The sequence below is a fragment of the Pygocentrus nattereri genome, chromosome 20 (genome assembly GCF_015220715.1).
Source record: "Pygocentrus nattereri isolate fPygNat1 chromosome 20, fPygNat1.pri, whole genome shotgun sequence".
Lineage (NCBI taxonomy): Eukaryota > Metazoa > Chordata > Actinopteri > Characiformes > Serrasalmidae > Pygocentrus > Pygocentrus nattereri.
Genome location: NC_051230.1, coordinates 20,386,562 through 20,410,748, shown reverse-complemented (window position 1 = coordinate 20,410,748; position 24,187 = coordinate 20,386,562). Strand labels below are relative to the sequence as shown.

Here is a 24,187-nt window from a genome sequence, read left to right as displayed (position 1 = left end):
GCCATTTTCTGGCAGACCTGAAAGAGATGACTGGATATGTCAATACTGAAATGTTAAGCTGAGGGCAGAGGTCATGTACCTTCTTGCTAAAATGTAAAAATTGAATGTTTTTTGTTATTAATGACTTGCTAAGAAAGAAAGAGCACAGAAGAGTTTAGCAGAATGCGTTGTGCTCTTTCCTTATGTAAGAATGTCATTAACATGCCCCTCAGTGTAGCAGTGTAGTGCAGGGATGCTTGTCATTCCACTGGACTCAGTTTAGGGCAGTTTGGAGGACAGTGTTTTAAACTGTTTCATGTTTCATCTCAATTTCTTCTCACACAAAATGGTCTTTGAATGGTTTTAGGCGTTTGCTGAGAAATAAACACTGGTATAGTCTTTCCTGTTAAATTTTAACATCAAACAGGATGAATGTGACTACTAACCCACCGTGTGACATGAGAGAAGCAGACAAGTGTGACAACCTATCCTTTGTTCACCTAAATATACATGTGATTTGAATTAGACCGTAGATTAGTAATATCTCTTAACATCATTTATATGTGACCAATACTGCTCTTTTTCTGTAACACCCCATATGACAAAGTATTACATGTTTAATTTCTTTTATTACATTACAACTCATTACACAACTCACTACACAATGGAAATGCAGTTTATTTTTATGTTCAAGCCTCCTCCTTCACCTCCTGGGGTAAAAATGTGTCAAATTTGATGCGCAGCCCCTCACTCGTCTTGCTGCTTGTGATGGCCCTTTCGATTAGGGGGCCTGAACAATAAAAAAGACAACAATTACAAATCAAAACATGGTTTGCAGTGATTTCAGAACTTCCACACCACATTTATGTACGAGATCCTCTCTTAGTGAATTGTGTAGTTTTTGTGTATTAAAGAGACCATATTCTACATTTTGTTCCAAATTTATTTTTCTCCGTTTACATTTATGTGATTCTGTGTACCAAAAGCAGTCATTAATCATTCATAACTTACACTTTCCAACCTCTATTAATCCACTAACATTAGGCTGTTTTTTGTTATTGTGCCTTTAAGACTAATACAGGTAATACTAATGCTCTGAATGTTCTGATGGGCTGTCCTGCATTCTGCCTCATTTAAAAAACACTCAGAGCTGAAACACTCCTTATAACTTCAGCGTGAATGAGCTGAGCTAAACTGCTACAGACCAAATGTGCAGACGTATGTATATGAGGTTTCTGTGACATCACAAATTGCAACTACGCATGCAATTATCCAAGCTCCCAATCGTGTTAATTGGTGCAATGCATAAAATAATGAAGACACTGGTCAAGAGCTTAAGTTGGCTACAACAGCAGAAGACAACATCAGGTTCCACTCTTGTCTTGTCAGAATCTCTGGAATTTTGTGACAGCAAACTGGGGTCCTACCCAGTATTAGTACAGTGTTCATATTTAAGTGGCCTCTTAGTGCATACATGCGTTTAATTTTTTTATATTTTATGTATGTGTTATTTTTATATATACATGTATTTTATTCATGGTTTTTAAAAAAAACAGACAATAATGCCTTAAATGTAAAAATTAATCTAACGCTGCCTTGAATGTAAATAAAGTTGTTATTTGCAGTGTGAGTATTACACTTTTCTCCCAGTGAAATTTTTCATATTATAAGGAAATACAATTCATTATGCATCTCCCATTTACGCACTGAATTAAATTCTCACCCATATGGGAACAAATGTTGAGAACTCAATATGTGAGGCAAAATGCATCTTTAATGTGTCATTTAAATCAGATTTGAAAGGCCTGACTAAATTAAACTCATTTTAAAGTTATGCAACTACTGACAAATTAGATAAAACAAATGAATTTAAGACTAGCCAATGGGTACAAAGCCATTCCTACTCATATTACAGTTATAACAAAAAATTAGTGTTGATTTCTTTTAAATGGCCTCACTGAAAGCTCTGTGAAGCATTTTGGTCATAAACTTTACAGCTATGCTAGGAACTGGTACACAGCATAATGATACTCACCAAATTCTGCTGGTTTGTGGGAGGCAACGTCCTGAACAATGGCCCGCATGTTATCTAGGATGTGTTCCTTTGGCATATTCAGCTGTTCAAAAATAATGTACCAGTGTGATTCACTTCATTTATATTTCAAAGTTCGAAGTCAGAAAATGGCTTTACTCCCTCCTTTAAATGTCAAACTTCAAGCCAATTTTCTGGAAAAAATATAGCATTTAATATTTGTGATTTGTCGTAATGATTTTTAGATCAGCTTTGGGTTACAGTGATGCTTAAAGCAATCCTTTGTTAACCTTACAACAAAACAGGAGCCTTAGGGACATTAAGGGGACCTACAAAGAGAGTCACAGATTACTAATAGTCTACCGACAGTTCATGCTGGTGGAGGTGGCCAATTTAGCGGCTTATCTATGGAAAACGTCCATGCAAACAAAAAGAGCTGCAACTTCATAATTAACACATGACCTGTGCAATAGACCCACAGATTTCGCTCACATGCTTTTACATGAAAGCCTGTTTCCACCAAATAGGAGGAAAAAAAGTTCAGCAAATCATTTTCTGATTCTGGTTTAAATTGTGACCCATTAGTTTAAAGTAAAACAGCAGCAACCATCCCTGTGATGGTATACCTTATGTGCACTAAAGGGTCACTCTGCATGTTTACTAAATCACGACTACTTAGAATAGAATTAGCAGTGGTGCAAAACATTAGCAAATCAGCCCCCAAGTCCATTAAGCCAAAGTAATTATGTTAGGGTAATTATATAAGTGATTATGTTACAGCCCTACAGCCTAATGCCTCCAGGCCACATTAAGATTTACCACTGCAACTTGCGTGACGATGTAGCAGTCCCTCTCTACCATGTACTCATGACCCGTCTTAAACAGCTCCAGCATTTTCAGAATGTTCACACCAACTGACCCTGAAACAAGAAAAAAAAATTGAAGACTCATTAAATTCACACAATAAGCAGCCTCAGTTTAGCAGTTGTGAAAGCACTGACCTCTCTTGCTCTTGGGGAATTTCTTCCGCAGTTTGTTTTTCAGAGGCACAAGCTTCGGGATAATTTCCGGAACAGCCACATAAAAATCTGCTGTGATTTCATCTTCTAAAATCTAGAGCCAATATTTAGGGAGAGGTAAGATGCAGTGAGGAAACTATTTATTAGCACATGACAGTACTTTTTTATACACACACACACACACACACATATATATATATACTATATTCTTAAGTACTTAAATCTGGTGTACATACTGTAGATTCTCTATATTGTCTTAAATTATTAGTAAAGTGTTTATTTTTACATAAATGGCTGCAAATGTAACAACTGCAATTTTCCCCTGGGATCAATAAAGGAATCTGAATCTGAATATACATGCTCCATTTCATCCCAAAGGTATTCTATTGGGTTGAGGTCAGGACTCTGTGCAGGCCAGTCAAGTTCTTCATACGCTCATCCATGTCTTTATGGACCTTGGTTTGTACACTGGTGCGCAGTCACTGCCAAACCCAGACTCGTCCATCGGATTGCCAGATGGAGAAGCGTGATTCAACACGCCACAGAACACATCTCCACTGCTTTAGAGTCCAGTGGTGCTGCTTTACACCACTGCATTTGACGCTTTGCACTGCGCTTGGTGATGTAAGACTTGGATGCAGCTGCTTGGCCATGGAAGCCCATTCCATGAAGCTCTCTATGCACTGTTCTTGAGCTAATCTGAAGGCCACATGAAGTTTGGAGGTCTGTAGTGAGTGACTCTGCAGAAAGTTGGCGACCTCTGTGCACTATGCACATCAGTGCAGCAGTGACCCCTCTCTGTCATTTTATGTGGCCTACCACATCGTGGCTGAGTTGCTGTCATTCCCAATCGCTTCCACTTTGTTATAATATCACTGACAGTTGACTGTGGAATATTTTGTAGTGAGGAAATTTCATGACTGGACTTGTCACACAGGTGGCATCCAATCACGGTACCACGCTGGAATTCACTGAGCTCCTGAGAGCGACCATTCTTTCCCAAATGTTTGTAGAAGCAGTCTGCATGCCTAGGTGCTTGGTTTTATACACCTATGGCCATCGAAGTGATTGGAACTCCCGAGTGCAATTATTTGGATGGGTGAGTACGTTTAGAAACACAGTGTATATTACAAACTATCAATCAATGCTTTGGGTCCAACTGCATAACAGCAGGCTAGAGATCTTTATCCAAACTTTACATTTTACTTTAAAACAAAATGTTGGGGTGCTAATCCAAATGTGCACAAGTTATGTTCAAACCTGACATCTCCTATGCTGACACATAGGAGTGCAGATACATAGTAAATCCAAAAATCAAGCATAAAATATACTGAAGCTGTTCAAAGAGAAAAAAAAGTGTCACACTCTGTTCTGCTTTTGTATGTGGTTATAAAGTTTGTTCTTCAGTACTGATAACCAGTTATGTCTTACCTTCTCTACAAGCTCAGCTCCTCCTACTATAGTCGCCCCATTCTCAGTGGCAAGTCTGGCTTGCTCTGGATTCTGTAGACATCATATCATGATCAATGATACAACCATTGCAAGGCTTACAAAGGCCAAGCACAACTTAACATGGAGCTCATATTGAGCAAAGCCTGTAGATTTCAAGATACTCACCTCTGTGAAAACTACAACCTTGTTGAGATCCTTTTTAAAGGGATGAGGTAAGTGGACAGTGCTAACAAAAGGGTCTACCTTTTTCTGAAATGGAGAAAAAACAAGAAACAATATAAGCACAAAAAACAATTAAAGTGCATATGCAGTTGCATGCAAAAGTTTAAATACCCCTCATCTAACTACACCCCCCCATATGTAAACCATACATTAAAAGGGGTAGAAATGTTCTCTGTAGAGGATGTGTTAACTTTTTTTTAAGGTATTTGCATACACATTGTTATGTTACCGCAGCATATTACAGTTGAATTTAATGAGTAAATATGAGCTCAGACTATGTCCAGACTTCCAGCTCTAATTTGAGGGTATGTACACCTATATAGGTGAAAGGTGTACAAATTACAATCATTTTTAAACATAGCCCCCCCTAATATTTGATTGCAAATTAGTCTCTGCCTTTAGTCTAGAACCCTTAGACATCACTAGCCTCTGGGTTTCTTCCCTGATGATGCTCTACCAGTTCCTGCTTGTTCTTTGACTTTCAGTTTTGTCTTCAGTAAGTGAACGGCATGCTCGAATGGATTGAGGTCAGGTGATTAGCTTGGCCATTGCAGAATATCCTTTGCTTTAATAGGACTGCGCTGCCTTCACAGTTTGCTTCAGATGAAGCACCGTCTAATGATTACTGAAGCATTTAGCTTAATCTGAGCAGATAAAATAACCCTGTACACTTCAGAATTCACCCTGCAGTAACGAAATAGTGAACCAGTGGCAGCCATGCATGCCTGTGCCATAACACTACCCCCACACTACTGACAGATGAGGTGGTATGTTTTAGATGATGAGTAGTTCCTTCCCTTTTTCATACTTTTCTCATCATTCTGGTATGAGTTGATCGCTGTGTCGTCTGTCTATAATATGATGTTCTAGAACTGTACAGTATTTTAGAGGTTTTATGGCCAACTCCAATCTGGTCTTCCTGTTTCTGAGGCTTACCAGTGGTTTACATATTGTGGTAAACCCTATGTATTTGTATCTTGATGCAAATCTTGTTGTAAACCTTCTATATTTACTTTGGTGAAGTCTTCCCTTGATTGTTGACATTGACAATAGTAATGCTATTACTATTGTAATACAATTAAAACAATAGATTGTTGACAATAGTAATACTATTTCCTGGAGGGGTTTCTTGATCTGGGCAACTGTAGAGAAATGGTCTTTCTCCAGAGAGAGAGAAAGAGAAAGAACTCTACTGCTAAAATAACAAGAACAATGTTAACTTTGTTCACTGTCATATATATATATATATATATAACAACTATATTGCTACATGTTATATTCTGCCTTGCAATATATTAGAACTATATTTGTGAATATTATCGCAATATGAGGGAGGAATGACTTGCATTACTTTCATCAAATCTAATTATTTATTTCTTTTTGAATTGTAAAACGGATAATTCGGGTCCGGAAATTTGAGTCACGTCTGGATTAGTTGTAAAAATGGCTATGAGCACAGAGTGTACTGATGAAGTAAGAACCCGTTTTCGGTCAAACTCAGGGTCTGAAAAATTATTTTGTTAACTAGAACTAAGCTGGTCAGCTAGCCAACAGGCTAAAGGATGACAAACATGCTAATCAACTCCAACATTATTATCACATACTTGAATTCATGTACTCATTATATGATTTACTGAAAAACAGCAAAATAGAAGTCTAAAGAATGTCACCTGAATGGCTTACATGATTCAAATGTCCGTGTTTCAGTCAGAAGTCGCATCACACCCAGGATGAATCCCAAACGGCTCTGTAAACCCTAACTAAATAGTGTGCTGTGCAACATTAAGATTAGAAATTCTGGCTTCTGCTGTCAAAACAGTGCACTACTTATTGAGTATGAATGTGGATGAATCCCAAATTACCATTATTTTGTGATATTATGCATTGTTGAGGTGCAGGATGACTTAGTATTTAAATTCCTACGTAGTGCACTATGCAGGGAGCAGGAAGCCGTTTGAGATTCAGCCCCAGTGTGAGAAAAGTGACATCAGACTGGCAGAAGACTTGCGATGGTAATTTAGTGACCAAAAAGTACTTATAAAATGAAAATATTTGTATTAAACAGTGTTGTGTTATCCTATGTTCACTGTTATACAAAAAAACAAAAAAACAATAAAATGCAGTTTACAGTGATTAGCGACTGAACATTCCTCTCCTCATTCGGCAGTCAACAGTCACTTGGCAACAATACTGTACTCTAAAAGGAACTACATTTCTTGGCGAAACACTTGTTTGTGTTGATTATTATTAATAATAACTTAAATAATAATCTAAAACATTGTGCACTTACAAATATTTTATTTTGGCTGCCGTTTATAAAAGCAATAAGCCACTCAGTGCAGTGTGTTACTGCGATTTTATCACAGGGAAGGGAGTTTTACCCTTCCCCATGATAAAATTACCTGTCATGGCTTATTGCTATATTTTATTGGATGGTGTCTATACCACGATTTACATTGTCTTGGATGCGTAAAAACAGTCAGGATGTTTACGGTATGCAATAAAACTATTTAGTGATTTGTTTGAGATATTATAAGCTTTGGTAACATCACTGCTGCAAAAGCCAGTCTTACAAAAATGATTAACAAGTAATATATTGTGCAGCCCTGCTTGGGACAGGATAAAGAACGAAGAATAATCAAAGACATAATGAGAGCACTTTGTATAGATTCAACAGTTTCAGTTTATGTAAAGCAATTTCAATTTAATATTTTGCCTTAAATCTAAATTATATTTCTTTTTTCATATTATTAGGTGTATAATTGATTAGTCATTACTCAGAGAGTGAATAAATATTGCATTGCATTTCTACTCTTATATTTTTATATTCTTCAAAGTATCTATAGTAATTTCCTAAACTAAAGCCAAAAGGTAACATGTTAAAAAATACAATAATAATAGTATAATCAGTGTTTATGAGAAAAAAAATGAAGCTATTTTAGGGTCACCTTTTTCTCAAGCTTCATGTCCAGTTGCAGGTCAATGAAAACCGGCTGATCTTCAGGGGTGAAGTCCAGCTTCTGAAAGTTCTTCAGCATGTCAACAGCCACCTCTGCATCGTACATTGGCTTAGGATAGAACCTCACCAAATACACATCGTCTACTGGAGCCCATGCTGTGAGCCCGTAGGGTTTATGTCGACCTGTATCATCGATTTTCTGCTTCTGCTGCTTCTTCTTCTTCTTCTCCTCCTCCTCTTTCACATCTTTTGTTGTGCCCTTTTCTTTTCTTGGTTTCTGAGCTGGTCTACAAGAAGAACATGTATGTTATTAATTACATTTTCAACCATCCCATCCCAATAAAATGACTCAGAATGGTCACCAAAAGAGGGTTATTCTGAAGTTCAATTGTGCAGTTATTATGGTTCAATTTGATCACCATATTGTTATTACTTTGCCATTTTGTAGGGCTGTATGATAAACGTTTTTTTTTTTTTACTATTTTTGTGATATGAATTTCTGATATAAAAACACTGTTAAGGACTGCAATGACAGATCAAATTACCTCACACATAAAGCTCCAGAGTGATGTATTAGATTGGCCAGATGCAGCGTTAAAAGCCCAACAAGTGCTACCCCTGCACTGGGCTTGAACCCTGCTGTCCCATATGGAGAGCGAACCATTCCGCTATGTGTATGTATATGTGTCCTAAGCAAAACAAGTATCTCCTAAACAGTAACTTCATAGGAGAGGGCAAAAATATACATATACATACACACACACACACACAAGTCTATATACATGTGTGTTCAGGAAATGCTGACTATTTCTGTTTTCCAGTTGTAGTTCTGATGTCAGCAGATATTAGTGTTTCACTATTTTTTATTTTGCAGTGTAGTGAATGGTGTATTTGTATTTTTCTGTATTTGCTTAAAGCAGAGGTTAGCTCTGATTTCTGTTTACACAAAAGAAAAACGTCAGCATGAAAATCTGTACCAGGAGTTAGGCCATATTTATTTGAGCATGTTCGTGCAGCTGGGGACGGAGGTGATGAATGATATTTTTGCTTGATAATTGGTGGGGGCAGTGTGAGGGAAAACATGCCACGATATTATTGGTTAATACAATTTTTCCCCACCCCGGCAGACAGTGACTTATTCAAATGTCATAAGACGCTTAGTTACAATGAAACAAGAATTTTGTCCTTACAGTGATAATAAATGGCGAACTGTGCTTAATACGATGAAAAACAGGAGAAAAGGGATGGATTTTGATTTCAAGTTGACTAAGTGGTTAGTAGAGATTCTGGCAGCTTTTTCCAACTACAAAACAAATCATAGAAATAACAGCAGATTACATTTGTCCTGCATATACTGACATGTCGGTCATGTCAGAGTAAATAACCCAGCATATAGACAATAACCTTCGACAAGAGTACTGCACAATAAGACCAGCTGAAATAACCACCAATAACCAGGCAAAACTGCACCATTAATTCAACATGCAGATAAAAAAAATCAAATAAAAACATTAAAACAATAATACTACTACTACGCAAAACTCACGTCTTGTGAGAAATAAAATCTTACATTAAATGATGGGAAGTGTTTTGTAATTATGAGCAGGTGAGTGTGTGCATATGGATCTTGTGGAGTCTAAACTGTGGCCTCACCCATCTCTTCAATTTACACTGTGTGACTTCAGAGGCTCTGTCAGAATATTACTTAAAATAACAATTCTGCCTGAAACTACAGTCCTTGAAAAATAAGATGATGCATCATTGGGAGTAATTATGTGGTCTTAGATGAGTAGAGAGAGAAATGGTGCCACGCCTAGAAAGACATACTAAATGTGTTTTTTCTCATGGGAACAAAGCTCACTTGGCTGCTGCGGCGTAGCTCCTGATAGGATGAGGTCTAGCTGCATTCTGGGAAGCAGATAAAGAAGAGGGAGTGCTGGTGATGAGGAGCCGTCTCTGGCATCCAGATAACACTGTGTGACAGAACATGACAGAAAGGTTTAACGTAGCTCACAGTGACGAATGTCTGCATACTCACCATCCACTTTATTACAAACACTCACCAAAAACTGAAAATTCTGCCCAAATGGTGACATATAACTAATCACTGATCGGGGGTACTAAATAACTCTGCACTGTGCATTCAATTTGTGGTTAGTGGCTAGTTCCAAGTACTCAGTGTCTATTACTTACATACAATTTTGATGCATTAGTACTTTTCTTAGTAATTCCAACTGATATTCATTCACTCAGCTATTTTAGACATTCAGCTTTTGTTTCCAACTAGTGATACCACACAGCTACCACTTGGCAAACAACTGGGATACCATAGCAACCGTGTAGCAACAGCCTAGTAACCACTCAAGATACTACAGCAACCACCTAGCAACTCCCTAGCAGGCCCTAAAATACTCTAGCAATCATCCGGAAATTGCTAAGGCTGTGCAAACACACTGCATTTTCTTCATGAAATGTGTTGGAGTCAGGGTGGGTCGATTAGGGTTGTAGCTAAAATCTGCAAGAAGAAGAGCCCCTACCATAAATTTGTATGCAGCCACAGCTTGGATACGCTACAGACATTACAATGTAACTAGCAGGTTAAGGTGGGCTTTAAAGTGTTTGGTTTTTATATTAAAGGCACAGGATTCAGCGCCAGTCTCTAGCATACAGTCACAGCAGACTCCAGTCATAGAATTTCTTGCTCTTTAAAGAGTAAACTAAATATTCTGGGTTGGTGGTGTTTGTGTTGTACCTCTGAATAGAAGATATGAAACTCAAACTGTGGTGTTTCGTCTTTGCTGTTTTATTACCAAAGATGCCATTCTTCAAGCCTTAATAATTAAGACTGGATATGTTTGGACTATTAACATTTTTACACTGATGAGATGAAACATCACCCAAAGATGAAGCAAACGGATGATTATCTCATAACAGCACAAGGGTTTTGTAGTCAACATGTTAGAGGCCAGAGAAATGGGCAGACGTAAAGACCTGGGCAGTTTCAACAAAAACCCAAATTGTTACGACCAGATGAGCAACAAGGCATGTGGTGTGCTCCTGGTCAACAGTGGCGAGTCTCTACCGACAGTGGTCCATGAAAGGATAAACCATAAATCAGCAGCAGTGTGTTGAAGGACTACAGCTCATCAACACACAAGGGCAATGAAAAGTATCCCACCTGGTCTGAACCGATGGTTAGTGAAGGAATGTGCCGCATCACACCCTGCTGCATATGGGGCTGCATAGCTGCAGACCAGTCTGAGTGCTTAGGCTGCAAAACCCTGGGTCTGGGCATTTATTTGGACATCAGAGCCCACCTCCTGAATATGTGGACCAGGTACACCTCATGGCAATGGTATTCTCAAATGCCAAAGGACTCTCTCAGCAGGTAAATCCCACACTGCACACCTTCTTTGAGAATGGTTGGTGGAACATCAAGAAGAGTATGAGGTGTTGCCCTGGCCTCCAATATTCACCCCATCTCCATCCGACTGATAATCTGCGGGATGTGCCGGAACAACAAATGTGATCTGTGGCGGCTCGACCTCGCAACTAACAGGACTTCAAGGATCTGCTGCTAACATCATGGGGCTAGATACCACAGGGCACCCTCGGAGGTCTTGTAGAAGACATGCCTTGAATGGCTCTAAATGTTTTGGTGGCACGCAGAGGTCCAACTGCATCTTAGACAAGTGGTCATGTTTTGGATCAATGGTGTATTGGAACCAGATGTACAAATATATTGTCTGATTCCTGAGACGTTGATTTCAAATAGTTTTATTTTTAAATTGAACACCATTGTTTATCAACACTGCATATAAAACCTCAGAAGGCACGTGTAGGTTCACTGATGGTTTGGGACTGTAAATAAAAAAGGTAATATTTTCAGTATAGACACCGAACCCTTGGTTCCTCTCACAACCGCTGTAAAGGAATCCGAGTCCACGCGTTTCTCTACAATAGACCATTTCACGCCAAACCTCTGACCGGCTCTGTTTACATCAGAACCACTGAAACCGCTTCTGCAGCCGGCGGAAGTCTCCTTAACAACAGTTGGACTCGCAGGAGATACGGAGATATTTTTAACTCTACAAAGGCTGTCATTTTTTCCTCTAAGTCTTCAAACCATCACTTTAATTAGGAAGAAGTTTTATTTAAGGATGTTTTAGAAAACTCAGTCCACCTTCTCTTCAGTCCTGCTCCTCACGGCGCCGCCGCCGCCGAACTAACCCGCGGCAGAGGAGACCAACAAAAAATAAGGGACCAACAAGAGGTAACGTAGGTGTAGGTTGAACACACATAACTGAATTAATGTTTCATTAGAAAATATCCGTCAATAAATAAAACCCACAAAACTGACCTCTCAAAACGCTCCTGCAAGACGCTGCCATACTCGCACACGTCACTATAATACCGTCCGTGTAGACACACACGGTCCGATTAAAGGTTCCGGCAAACTTCACATACACGCTGAAAATCAAGTAACGTAAATTGAAACTGAGCATTAAGTCTGATTCATGGTTTCATTGCTTTATTTACAGTCTTCAAAATATTCATAAAACAGTCAGATCTAACATAACTCATTTTAGTCTGAGGTTGTAACTTGGCCTGTTCTATTACCATCTATATCATTTTACTTGTAATTTGATCTTACTTTGAATAAGGCGTCAAAGAAAGCAACCCATTTGCGTTAAATTAGCTTCTCCTCGGATTGGCCTGGTATGTTCATCCAGAGCGTTTATCCAAATATAGGAACCGTTTGGTCTCCTGTTTAAACTGATCGACTCAACTCGCAGCGCTTCTATAAACCGTTAACTTCTTCAGGATCGTCGGACAGGCGGATTCTGAAGAGAAGCTCAGTTAACGGCCTCTTCACTAACACTGAAGCTCCCCTAAAGCCTGAGTGGACCGATAAATCACTGTTTTCAACTAATTCAGCGAAAGAGAGGCTGGCGAGATGCCGAGAGGTGTGTCGGCGATACCGTTTGAAATGTCGACACGCTTTTTCCCCCTTTCTTTTTTTAAGCGTTCATTTTTTCGGTACACTATCGACATCGTGGCGCCCTTAATGTGTGCCGGGTGGAAGAGCGGAAGCCATGCCCGCCGTCCTTCCCCCGTCTCTCTCTCAGACCGCTCGGAGACGGACCGTCGCGGAGTTTCTGTCTGCATGTCTCCAACAATATCGCCCAGACAACTCCTTTACCTCCCCCCGAATGCAGGTAAACCAACTCTGCTGCTCCTTTACAGCGTTTCCCACCTTTCTTCCTCTAATTTTTAGCTCTGTCGGAGCGTCGCGTTGTTTTTTTCTCTCTGTCAAGGAGAGGCTGCTAGCTAAGCTAACGTTAGCTAACTGTCTTGATGTCCCAAGGCGGCCCGATTTAAACACCATGCGGATCAGTTCCAGCTGTCTGCTCTGCGTCTTGCTGCAAAAGCCTTAGCAGTTTTTGATCCGGGATGTAGCCTGTTCGTGAGATATCCGGCATGAGTAGCGAAATAGTCACTAAAGCTTTACTTTAATTCACAGGCGGACTTAGGCCCAAAGTAAACCTGTACTTCATACGCGAATGGGGAGATGCGTTATAGATCAGCGCTAATGGGTCGCGCCGAGCTGTTTATGAGAACTGAGCCAAAGCCTTTGACACGTTTGTGTTTTCCCAGCTTTCTCCACTTTTATACGGTTCCACGGTGACCAACGGGCTCAGCGCTAGTTTGTTGTGTTTATTAACAGGGAAGGACTCCAAATGGTGATTTAGCGCGTTGTAGCTGGCCCTGTGAAGCTCCGTGCTGACCTGTTGTTGCTGTGGAACTTCTCAGAAGAGCTTTACGTAACGCGGCGTCAGCCTGCAGGGTTACGGTGCGGGTTACAGAGCGCACGCTTCACGCCAGCGAGTGTGGGAATGTGCCCCAGTGTCGAGGACCAGACCTGGAACATGCTTCTTATTAACACCGCGCGGTCCGCGCTGCTGCTCAAAGTGCGCGTTTGGTCCGCTCCTCTGGAATTTGGCAGCCGGGTGAACTTGTACATGCGACAGCTGCGACCTGACGCTCCTCCTCGCTGACTGATATTTTTACAGAAGGCGAACGAGGTCACGCTGTTCAGCGAGCCCGCTGTAGTCTATGGCGTTTTCCTTTCATTCGGCAGTAATCAGATCATGCTGTCTATGAATCTCACTGGCCCTTATTTGTCAAAGTTGCATACGGTTAAATCTGATCGACTCGATCAGACACGACTTTTAGGAGTTTGTGAATATGGGCCTAGTATACTGTATGAGTTTGAAAAGGGCTTGATTTGCAGTTAGCCAGTCACAACTAACATTATAATGTCAGTAATAAGAATAAATTGGTGAATGTGTACAATGAGATTGGTGGGTAATATTTTACTACATTTGTACTTAGTTATATATACATAGTATAGTTATATACAGTACTATAGTTAAATATACATAGAAAATAATGTTAATAAGTATAAGCGTGGCACTCTTGTAGAAAAATAAATGTACTTTTACATGCATATTGATATAAACACCACATACAGGTGTTTACCTGTATACACAACATAAAGGCCACAACTAATACATGTTCCATTTGTTAATGCATTAACACATACAAACAAGCAAGGGAAAGCAACCATTTAAAAGAAACAACGCATATTAGGCTTAAAAAATAAAAAAGTACAAGTATAGAGAAATAATACCCAACAATCTCATTGTACACATTCAGCAATTTAAGTGCTGGTTTGTTACAGGAAGAATGCAAAGCAACCCTATAATGATCAAATTCATCTCAGAAGGAGAAAGTAGGGCTGTAATGCACTCCCTGCTGACCTCAAGCTCCGCCTTAGAGCACAGCCATTGGCTCACGAGCCGCTGAATGCTGTCAATTTATCTCCTCCCTGCTGAAATATTTGCATGGAAATAAGGGAGTGGCTCATGTAAATGATATGTAAATGAGGAGGCTGATGCTGAAGCTGATTCATCATTTCCTCTCATATATGAAAGTTTTGTGAAGCAGACACAGAGAATCTATTACGTCATTATCAGCCGTCAAATCTGTGCTCTTTTTTACGCAACGTCTTCACCTGCATGTTTTTATTCTCTTATTTCTGTTGCTCCAAATGTTCAGTAATTTTTTGTTGCATTGATTTCTTCTATATTCAGTAATCTTCAGTGTATTTTATCGTGCAAAATATTTAGGCACCTGAGAAACAATTAAAATAGTTTTTGCACAGTAAGGGTTTATTTGCCTCCTAAAAACCTGTAAAAATATCAGAATAAACACATGACGTTAATATAATACGTAGTAATTGTATGTATGGCAGTGGGGCTGTTCAACTGCTTCCAGCCTAGTATTAACTGAAGTTCTCAGATACTTGGTTTGCCTAATCAGCACTTCTTTGTGTTAATCAGGCGTGCTAGTGATTTAACAAATCTGAGAAATCTGGAACTGAACTTTGTTCTTTAAACTAGCTCACAAAATATAAACTAGCTTTTTGAAAAGAAGAAATTATGTTGTTTTTACAAGTAAAATCCGAGTTGCCCTGATCAGTTGTTTCAAGCAATATGCTTAAGTGCTTAATATGCTTAATATGCTTAAGTTTCATAGTACTTCATATATTTTTTTACTTTTTTATGTCTGACTTCTGTATTGTTATTGTTTTCTTTCCCCTTATTGTATTCTCTCCAAGTCCAAATTTTGTTCATTATTTTGCACTTTTTTGCCCCCAAAATAATGCTTTTTTTTCAAGATGGAAAAAATTACATGGGCACGTACATGGGCAAAAAAATGTAATTTTCATATATTTTTAAATGTATTTGATAAATGCTTTTTACACACATTTGTTTTCCATATGGGTTTCCATAGAGTAAAGTATATATTTTGTTCGATATGTTTTGTGTGTTTCCTTTTTAAAAGATCTATATTAGATGTTACTTGCATGCTTTTTATTTTGCTAAGCGTTCACAGGTCAGTGTGTGCTCTGCATTGAGGCTGATCACTTGACAGTTGCTCTTGTAAACAGTTCAAAGTATCAAAGCACACAGAACATCAACAGTCTGCTGTGAGATAAGCCACCACCTAGAGTCATGGGCTTTGACTTTTTGGCATGATTCTGTTGGCACCACATTAAGAAAAAGGAACAAATGACCACTTTTTCTAGCAAAATATCGATTTGTTCATGTTCTGCAGTGTTTGCACCAGGAAAATAATACAAGATATGGCGCTGTGACTTCATCAGTTATTATTAGCTATTATCATGTTTAATTCACTGCTCTGAATCTGAAATGGTCATTTCTGCTGTAGTCTGTTCTCTAAATAAGCTGCTATTCACACATACAGTCCAGAGATGATTAAACATGTCATACACAGAAGCCATTATGAAAGCTTGCTTCTTGCATGCTTTGCCTAAAAAGCCCTGTGGAACAGAAGACGCCTCTGCTGTAGGGGTGTAGCAATATTACAGGTCACATACAGTTTTTAAAATAGTTTGTGTTGCTGATGTGTTGGTTCTACAGAGCTTTTATATCCCATAGATTGGTGTGACTGATATTTGCACATGCCCTTGTGCGAAACAGTGATCTTGTAGAACAGTACAACTGAGCTGTAAACAGTACAAAAATAGATAGGGAGCAGACAGATGCCAAGGTTTGATCACTAACAGTTTTACTTGAAAGACTCTTGGAGGAGACGGAGGGGTGTATTGACATTACAGTTGTAAGTTTCAAATATTAGTTTCTTAGATTTTTGATACTGTATTGAAATCACGAACATCCTTGAATACACTTATCCAGTCAGTGTGTACTGGAGAAATCAGGACTGCCAAGAAAGACCAGGCATCCTTTACAACTGTGAAGGCATAGTTTGGTGAAAAATGATCAAATTTACAGTTTTGCCCATATTCCTGAACATAGTTAATCAGTCTGACATGTTTGGTGCCCAAAGTTTATTTTTGTGCTTACAAGGCTAATGGACGCTTATACACAGTGATGTGCAAAGGTTTGGGTGTCCCTGGTCTGAGGGAAAAACCATCCTCTACAGAGAACACGCTTAAATCTGGCATTTTTCTGCAATTCAACAGAATTAAATTCAGCAAATAAACAGTAGTTTAAAAATGTGCACAAGTGTGTTGTCTGTAGAGAATGTTTTAACTTATTTTTCACTTTTAAACTTTGCCTTTTGATCAGCGGCACATAAACGTTTGCATATGACCGTATTCTAATGGTGCAAACTGCATATCTAAACCATCACATGCTTGCAGGTTGCTGCACCAAAAAGCTGTACAAGTAGGATCTGTTTTTACTGGTTGCATTTTGTAGGTACTTTTGTCCATTTTTATAGATAACTGTATGCCATACGCCTACCTTTACTTGATAGCTTCATTAGCCTCATAGCTAGAGCAAAACTAAAGAACCAAACTTCAGGTAGCAGACATGTCTTGGCTGATTGGTTATATTTGAGGTAAGCAGGAAACAAAACTGCTGTTATACTTTCATTTAAACTGTGTCTAATGTAGCTTTGTGCACAAACACATGGTGAAACTCTCGCTTATTCTTTCTCCAGATTAACAGGCATGCCAAAGGAAAAATATGATCCTCCGGATCCGCGCAGGCTGTACACCATCATGTCAGCAGAGGAGGCAGCTAATGGGAAGAAGTCGCACTGGGCCGAGTTAGAGATAACCGGTTAGTTATTCTGTGTGTGGTTAGATAGAGGGGTCGGATGTTTTTATTGGCCTGGCCTAGTTGTGTCAGGCTGTGATTGATCATGTACTGATTGCGTGTATTTTTGGTAGACCAGATCCACAAGTGTTCTCTGATTAATCACTAATAATAGCCATTAAGCCATATGCTATATTTGGATAGTAACTGTTGAGTGATATGATGGGCTAAATGGTAGTTAATAGATCATTTGTGTTATTGTGTCTTGTTGAGTTTTAAGACTGATGTTTACATTGATCTGTTAGGGATTGAGGAATTCTTTAATGTTGATTCTCCTAATGTAGCCATTGGCCGTTGGGCTTGTTTCTGATATCTCTTTCTGGGCAGGGCGAGTCAGGAACTTGAGCAGTTCATTATGGACACTCACCCATTTGACCGCTCTGCACATGAATAACAACAACCTTAGCCGGCTTCCCCCCGAAATCGCCAAGCTCCCGCACCTGGTCTACCTAAATCTGTCCTCCAACAAACTCCGCAGCCTGCCAGCTGAACTCGGCAACATGGTGTCTCTCAGGTAAGTTGTTTTTAGCTGGTATTTGTCTGTGATTTGCCAAATTTTAAAGCCTTTAAGCAAGTTTTCAGGTCACATTTTGATGGCAGTGATGATCCGGTAGTGTGACAGAGTAAATGAGTTCACCTTTTAACCATCCCATCAACCTCCGGAATGATCAGAGGCCTCCTAATATTTTCAGACATTTGATTTTTATGATTGCACACAGAGACACAGGAAGCTGTTTAAAGTGAAAAGCAGTATATACGTGACGTGAGAGATGATGTTGTGTAAAAGATTTGTGTTTTTATTACATTTTTTTGACAATTTCTATCAAACATGACATGCTTTAATGTAGTGAGAGAAAACAATGTACACGTTACTGACACATCAGACCACTTATGCGCAACCTCACTCTGCTCACTTGTTCTAGACAAACTTTATGAAGGTAAATTGAGCGTTGAACAATCAGATCATTCATATGTGGCACGGTAACTGATTGTGTCACAAGCCAAGATTTAACACTGGAAGGAGAGGTTCATTAAGATGTTAAATTATTAAATTATTATATATTACTGATGCTTTGCGCTGATGGGGGTGGCTAATTTGCTTACCTTTTTAGCTTATCTACTAACTAGGAGCTTCCATGCAAATGAACATAGGTGCAACTCCATAATTAACATATTAGCAGCGTGTTATAATCACGTGTTTGACTCGCATGCTTTTTATATGGAGGCCTGTTTCCATCAGTTAAGAGAAAACGGCTGTGTCCCAAACTGCATACTACAGCACTAAATAGTGTGTAAAAATCACAATATGTAGTTAGTTCATTAGTGTAGTATGAGAAGTATGAAAGTGTATGGTATGGAATACATCCAGGCTGGCTTTTATCTTCTGATTCAGATTTGTTACTCATTAGGCGTAAATAATGATTTATTTTCTCAAGACCTTGAGAATGTTGAGAATCTAATTAGATGGTCAAAATAATGAGTAATGAGTAAAAACAAGGCATTATTTAGCAAAACCTGCTCTTAAGACACATATGTGAGTGTAAAATATGCCCACAGTATTAGGAAATAGTCGTTTAAAGCTCTTTTTAACATAAGCAAATTGATTCAGGTTTTTTATCATCAAGAAATTAAAAATAATATAACATGGCAACTTTTATTGAAGATGAAAATAAATGTGTGTGAAACATTTTTTTAAAGCAACAAAAATTGCATCAACATTAGCAGCAAAAATAAGACAAACTTTTCTTAAGTATTAAAAAATTAACAGTCAGTATTTACTGTCTACTCGTCTAGGTATATCAGAATAAGTGCTTCATCACAATGATGTCCTCCCAGTATTCTCTGGGAAACTATAAAGGCATATGCAATGAGACAAATACGCAAAGAGCAGTGATTACACCTTTCACCTTTATACAGATGCTACAGAGCCATTCCCCTTTTTTAGTAAATCGCTACAGCCAGTTTTTAATGGCAAAACAACTTGTGATGGTGCAAAATGTTAATAAAAAAAAACTTAATGTACAGTTGATTCACTTTCCATTACAAATGACTTGATTTTCATCTGAAACATGACTGAAACATCCCTGGCTCACCTATTCAGCTAAACAAGATAATGTTAGCATGGTGTACATTGCTTGTATGTTATGTTGTATGTGCTTATTTGGGACATGAATACAGTTATGATGAAACCCATACCTGATATAGACTTTAGACCAGTATGCTAGTTCCCACTACTATTCTGCACATTTTAGAAAAGGGATATTTAGCATTTTAGTCAAAGGTCTTAAGTACAGTATAAAGTTCAGTCAAGACATGTTTAGTGTCTGAAAAATGCTTCTTTAGGTTAGCACTGCAGCTATAAGGTTAACGTGGGCAACAAGAGTTGGAAGCATATCGCTGCTGTCAGAATAAAACCTTGTATCTCCAAATTGCTAACTTTAAAAAGCCTACATTACTTTCAATGTAAGTCAGTGGAACCAGAATTTTTACGAGTCATTTTGGGCTGTTTCTTTTGGTCCATTCATCATGAAATTTACATACAATATAAAGAGCAACACGCTTTTTCAAATTAAGTCAAAAACTGAAAATTGACAAAAATGGAGATACGAGGTTTTGTGCCGACAACAGCGATATAATCAAGTAATTGGCATTGAGCAAAATGCACATTCAGGCCTTGAAGTATGAATTTGGTCTCTGCTTGCCCATAAATTCTTTTAATGTATAAGGCTTAGTATGTTCTGCACTCCAGCTACCAAAAAAAGCACATTTCTAAACAGCTTGACCTGTTCTATCATTATTGATAGAACATCTTATCACAATATTTAGACTGTCTGTCTGGGAATACTTGGCAGAGGTCCTTTTACATAAACAGTCTGAAGGGCATGACAGAACAATCAGTTCTTTTATAGAAAAATGACCTCTAATACTAGTGTGTACGTCATATTCTGTGCTCATATTTGCCATTTTGTTTATGATTCCACTTTAGGTTTAATTTCCAAAACAGCAGCACCTTCAAAATGAAGATTTTCCTAATTTCCTATGTTGTAATAAAATGGTCTGCAAAGACTTTGTATTGTAGCAGATAGCGTGTTGCATCTTTTAAGTATGCTCTGTAATGTTCTTTTCATGTTTTCCTCAGGGAATTGCTTTTGAACAACAATTGTTTACGGGTTTTGCCTTATGAACTTGGGAGGCTGTTCCAGTTACAGACCCTTGGTCTCAAAGGTAAGTCCCTGCTGTCTTTCATTATTAAGCATTCAAATATACCAAAAGTACCAGTCAAAGGTTTTGACACACATAACTGAATTGTTTTATAATCTTAGATGTTTTGATCTATGGACTTAGACTTCAAAATTTGTTTCAAAGACACATATAAATAGAATATATAAATAGAATATATAAATAGAAAATGCTGGCAAAAGAAAACATTTACATTTCCAAAAAATGTTTTTGAAAAGCCACTCCCCCCCTCCCCCCTCAGAATAGTTCCCAGTGAGTTGTTTTTAGCAGTTAGAAAGGTCTGAATATATGTGGATCTTCTGGACAGTTGGAAAAGCTGCCCAGCTGGCTCCTCATGAAGCTGGCTGATGAAATGCCAAGAGTGTGTGAAGATACTTTAAAGAAAACGGGGCTACTTTGAAGAATCTTAAATACTAAATAGTTTTGACTTGGTTGGTGCTTTTTTGTTCATTGTTTGACCAAACATCATAGTTTTGAAGGCTCTCTATGTGAAATATAGGGGGGAAATTTTTTTGGTCATAGTCTCATATGTCCTTAGAAAGGTTCAGTGAATTTTGAATCAGATTTCTCAAGATTGAAGTTTTTTATCTGTGTGTGTGTGTGTAAGTCACAGAATTCACACCTACATTATTTTAATCACTCTCTTGACTGTAATACAGCATTGTTTTGAAGCATATAAATAATGCACAGAAAGATAGTGCGACTAAAGTACAGCCTCCACCAAGCTGGGTTAGTTTTGATACATTGTGATGACGACGACTACTACTACTACTATTTTCTGATATTTCCTGTTCTCTATGGCCAAAAATAAGTTTGATACAGCTTCTTTTCACTAATCACGTTGGTTTGATGCATAGATTTTTTTTAAACAACCTAAAATTGTAGTGAATTCATTTTGCTTGTACCACTTTACCAGACTGCTACAAGTGCCCCAAGTCTGCTACAGTTAACCCCACCTATGGGGAAAGTTGTAACATTTGCACTTGTTCTACTTTTAGCCAAATTGTTCATAAAGGGGTCAGTCTCCACCCTATTCTTCCCCAGTACAAATAAGGAAGAAACATTTGTAAGTAGGTGTGTACCATTTGACTGGTATAAATATTATAACAGTTCTATTATGACTTGCGATTATTTTTAATGGTCTTAACATTTTTCCATTTTCACATTTAACATTTACAGGTAATCCACTGTCACAAGATATACTCAACCTCTACCAGGAGCCTGATGGAACAAGAAAGCTGTTGAATTACATGCTTGACAATCTTGCAGGTAATATTCCGTCAGAATATTTGTGAGAAATGCCAAATGCTCTCAGCAATTAGAATATTAATATTATTGTGAAAGCATCCTTAATGATACACATTAATTAGTGCATATTTTCTTTTTATGAAATTAGTCCACCCAGAACAGCTCCCTCAAAGACCTTGGATCACTCTGAAGGAGCGAGACCAAACCATGCCCACAGGTAACGGAATGCTTTCTCACAATCTTGGTTGATGAGACAAAGTTAGTTTCTAAAGCTGCCTTTATGTGAATTGGAATTAGGATAAATACAGTGGGTTGCAAAAGTATTCAGCCCCCTTGAACTTTTCAACCTTTTGCCACATTTCAGGCTTCAAACATAAAGATATGAAATTGTAATTTTTTGTGAAGAATCAACAACAAGTGGGACACAATTGTGAAGTGGAACGAAATTTATTGGATATTTTAAACTTTTTTTAGAAATAAAAAACTGAAAAGTGGGGCGTGCAATATTATTCGGCCCCTTCACTTTCAGTGCAGCAAACTCACTCCAGAAGTTCAGTGAGGATCTCTGAATGATCCAATGTTGACCTAAATGACTGATGATGATAAATAGAATCCACCTGTGTGTAATCAAGTCTCCGTATAAATGCACCTGCTCTGTGATAGTCTCAGAGTTCTGTTTAAAGCGCAGAGAGCATCATGAAGACCAAGGAACACACCAGGCAGGTCCGAGATACTGTTGTGGAGAGGTTTAAAGCCGGATTTGGATAGAAAAAGATTTCCCAAGCTTTAAACATCTCAAGGAGCACTGTGCAAGCGATCATATTGAAATGGAAGGAGCATCAGACCACTGCAAATCTACCAAGACCCGGCCGTCCCTCTAAACTTTCAGCTCAAACAAGGAGAAGACTGATCATAGATGCAGCCAAGAGGCCCATGATCACTCTGGATGAACTGCAGAGATCTACAGCTGAGGTGGGAGACTTTGTCCATAGGACAACGATCAGTGGTACACTGCACAAATCTGGGCTTTATGGAAGAGTGGCAAGAAAAAGCCATTTCTCAAAGATATCCATAAAAAGTCTCATTTAATGTTTGCCACAAGCCACCTGGGAGACACACCAAACATGTGGAAGAAGGTGCTCTGGTCAGATGAAACCAAAATCGAACTTATGTTTGGCGTAAAAGCAATACAGCTCATCACCCTGAACACACCGTCCCCACTGTCAAACATGGTGGTGGCAGCATCATGGTTTGGGCCTGCTTTTCTTCAGCAGGGACAGGGAAGATGGTTAATATTGATGGGAAGATGGATGGAGCCAAATACAGGACCATTCTGGAAGAAAACCTGTTGGAGTCTGCAAAAGACCTGAGACTGGGACGGAGATTTATCTTCCAACAAGACAATGATCCAAAACATAAAGCAACATCTACAATGGAATGGTTCACAAATAAACGTATCCAGGTGTTAGAACGGCCAAGTCAAAGTCCAGACCTGAATCCAATCGAGAATCTGTGGAAAGAGCTGAAAACTGCTGTTCACAAACGCTCTCCATCCAACTTCACTGAGCTCGAGCTGTTTTGCAAGGAAGAATGGGCAAAAATTTCAGTCTCTCGATGTGCAAGACTGACAGAGACGTACCCCAAGCCACTTGCAGCTGTAATCACAGCAAAAGGTGGCGCTACAAAGTATTAAAGCAAGGGGGCTGAATAATATTGCACGCCCCACTTTTCAGTTTTTTATTTCTAAAAAAAAGTTTAAAATATCCAACAAATTTCGTTCCACTTCACGATTGTGTCCCACTTGTTGTTGACTCTTCACAAAAAATGTCAATTTCATATCTTTATGTTTGAAGCCTGAAATGTGGCAAAAGGTTGAAAAGTTCAAGGGGGCTGAATACTTTTGCAACCCACTGTATGAGTTCCCAGCCTAAAAGTTAGAGGACAACACCCCAGTGTAAATAGAAGTCAGCTTCGGAGATGGTTTTGATATCAAGAGTTTCTGACAGTGATAATAATTCTTAGTTTTTCTAAATGAAGCTTACTTTTCAATGTCAAGGATTAGGACATAGGCATTGGCTTATTCTCCCAGGGAATACAGTGTAGATTGCTAACAATGTAATTGCTAATTAGACCAATCTGACAACTGTCAGTGTGGTCCTAATATTCTGACATGCCTCAGTTCAACACTCCCAAGTCTGGAACATTGCTCAAGCAGAACTAAACACAGCAAGCAGGGGGAAATAAGTGAACTGTGGCTTTTATATGGCGATGTCTGTTAGGCGGTCTTTACACCTAGTTCATTTTCTAAAGTTCATACCACGGT

General features: G+C 38.7%; 2 protein-coding genes across 2 annotated transcripts in view; one reads left to right on the top strand and one right to left on the bottom strand.

The window, feature by feature from the left end:
- Window positions 1-588: 588 nt before the first annotated feature.
- Window positions 589-12,126, bottom strand: mrpl1 (mitochondrial ribosomal protein L1). Its single transcript, XM_017705137.2, has 9 exons — window positions 12,024-12,126; window positions 9,525-9,636; window positions 7,653-7,950; window positions 4,648-4,731; window positions 4,462-4,533; window positions 3,013-3,124; window positions 2,831-2,931; window positions 2,015-2,096; window positions 589-769 (listed from the first exon to the last, which is right to left on the bottom strand). Exons 1-9 carry the CDS (start codon window positions 12,052-12,054, stop codon window positions 669-671), a joined length of 993 nt encoding a protein of 330 aa, XP_017560626.1. The 5' UTR covers window positions 12,055-12,126; the 3' UTR covers window positions 589-668.
- A 602-nt stretch (window positions 12,127-12,728) lies between these two features.
- Window positions 12,729-24,187, top strand: part of cnot6l (CCR4-NOT transcription complex, subunit 6-like) — a 29,127-nt gene continuing 17,668 nt past the window's right edge. Inside the window, exons 1-6 of the mRNA XM_017705136.2 lie at window positions 12,729-12,882; window positions 17,219-17,340; window positions 17,704-17,890; window positions 20,516-20,601; window positions 21,796-21,885; window positions 22,013-22,081. Of these exons, the coding sequence (XP_017560625.1) occupies window positions 17,229-17,340; window positions 17,704-17,890; window positions 20,516-20,601; window positions 21,796-21,885; window positions 22,013-22,081 (544 nt within the window). The 5' untranslated portion in view covers window positions 12,729-12,882; window positions 17,219-17,228. The remainder of the gene's footprint in view (window positions 12,883-17,218; window positions 17,341-17,703; window positions 17,891-20,515; window positions 20,602-21,795; window positions 21,886-22,012; window positions 22,082-24,187) is intronic.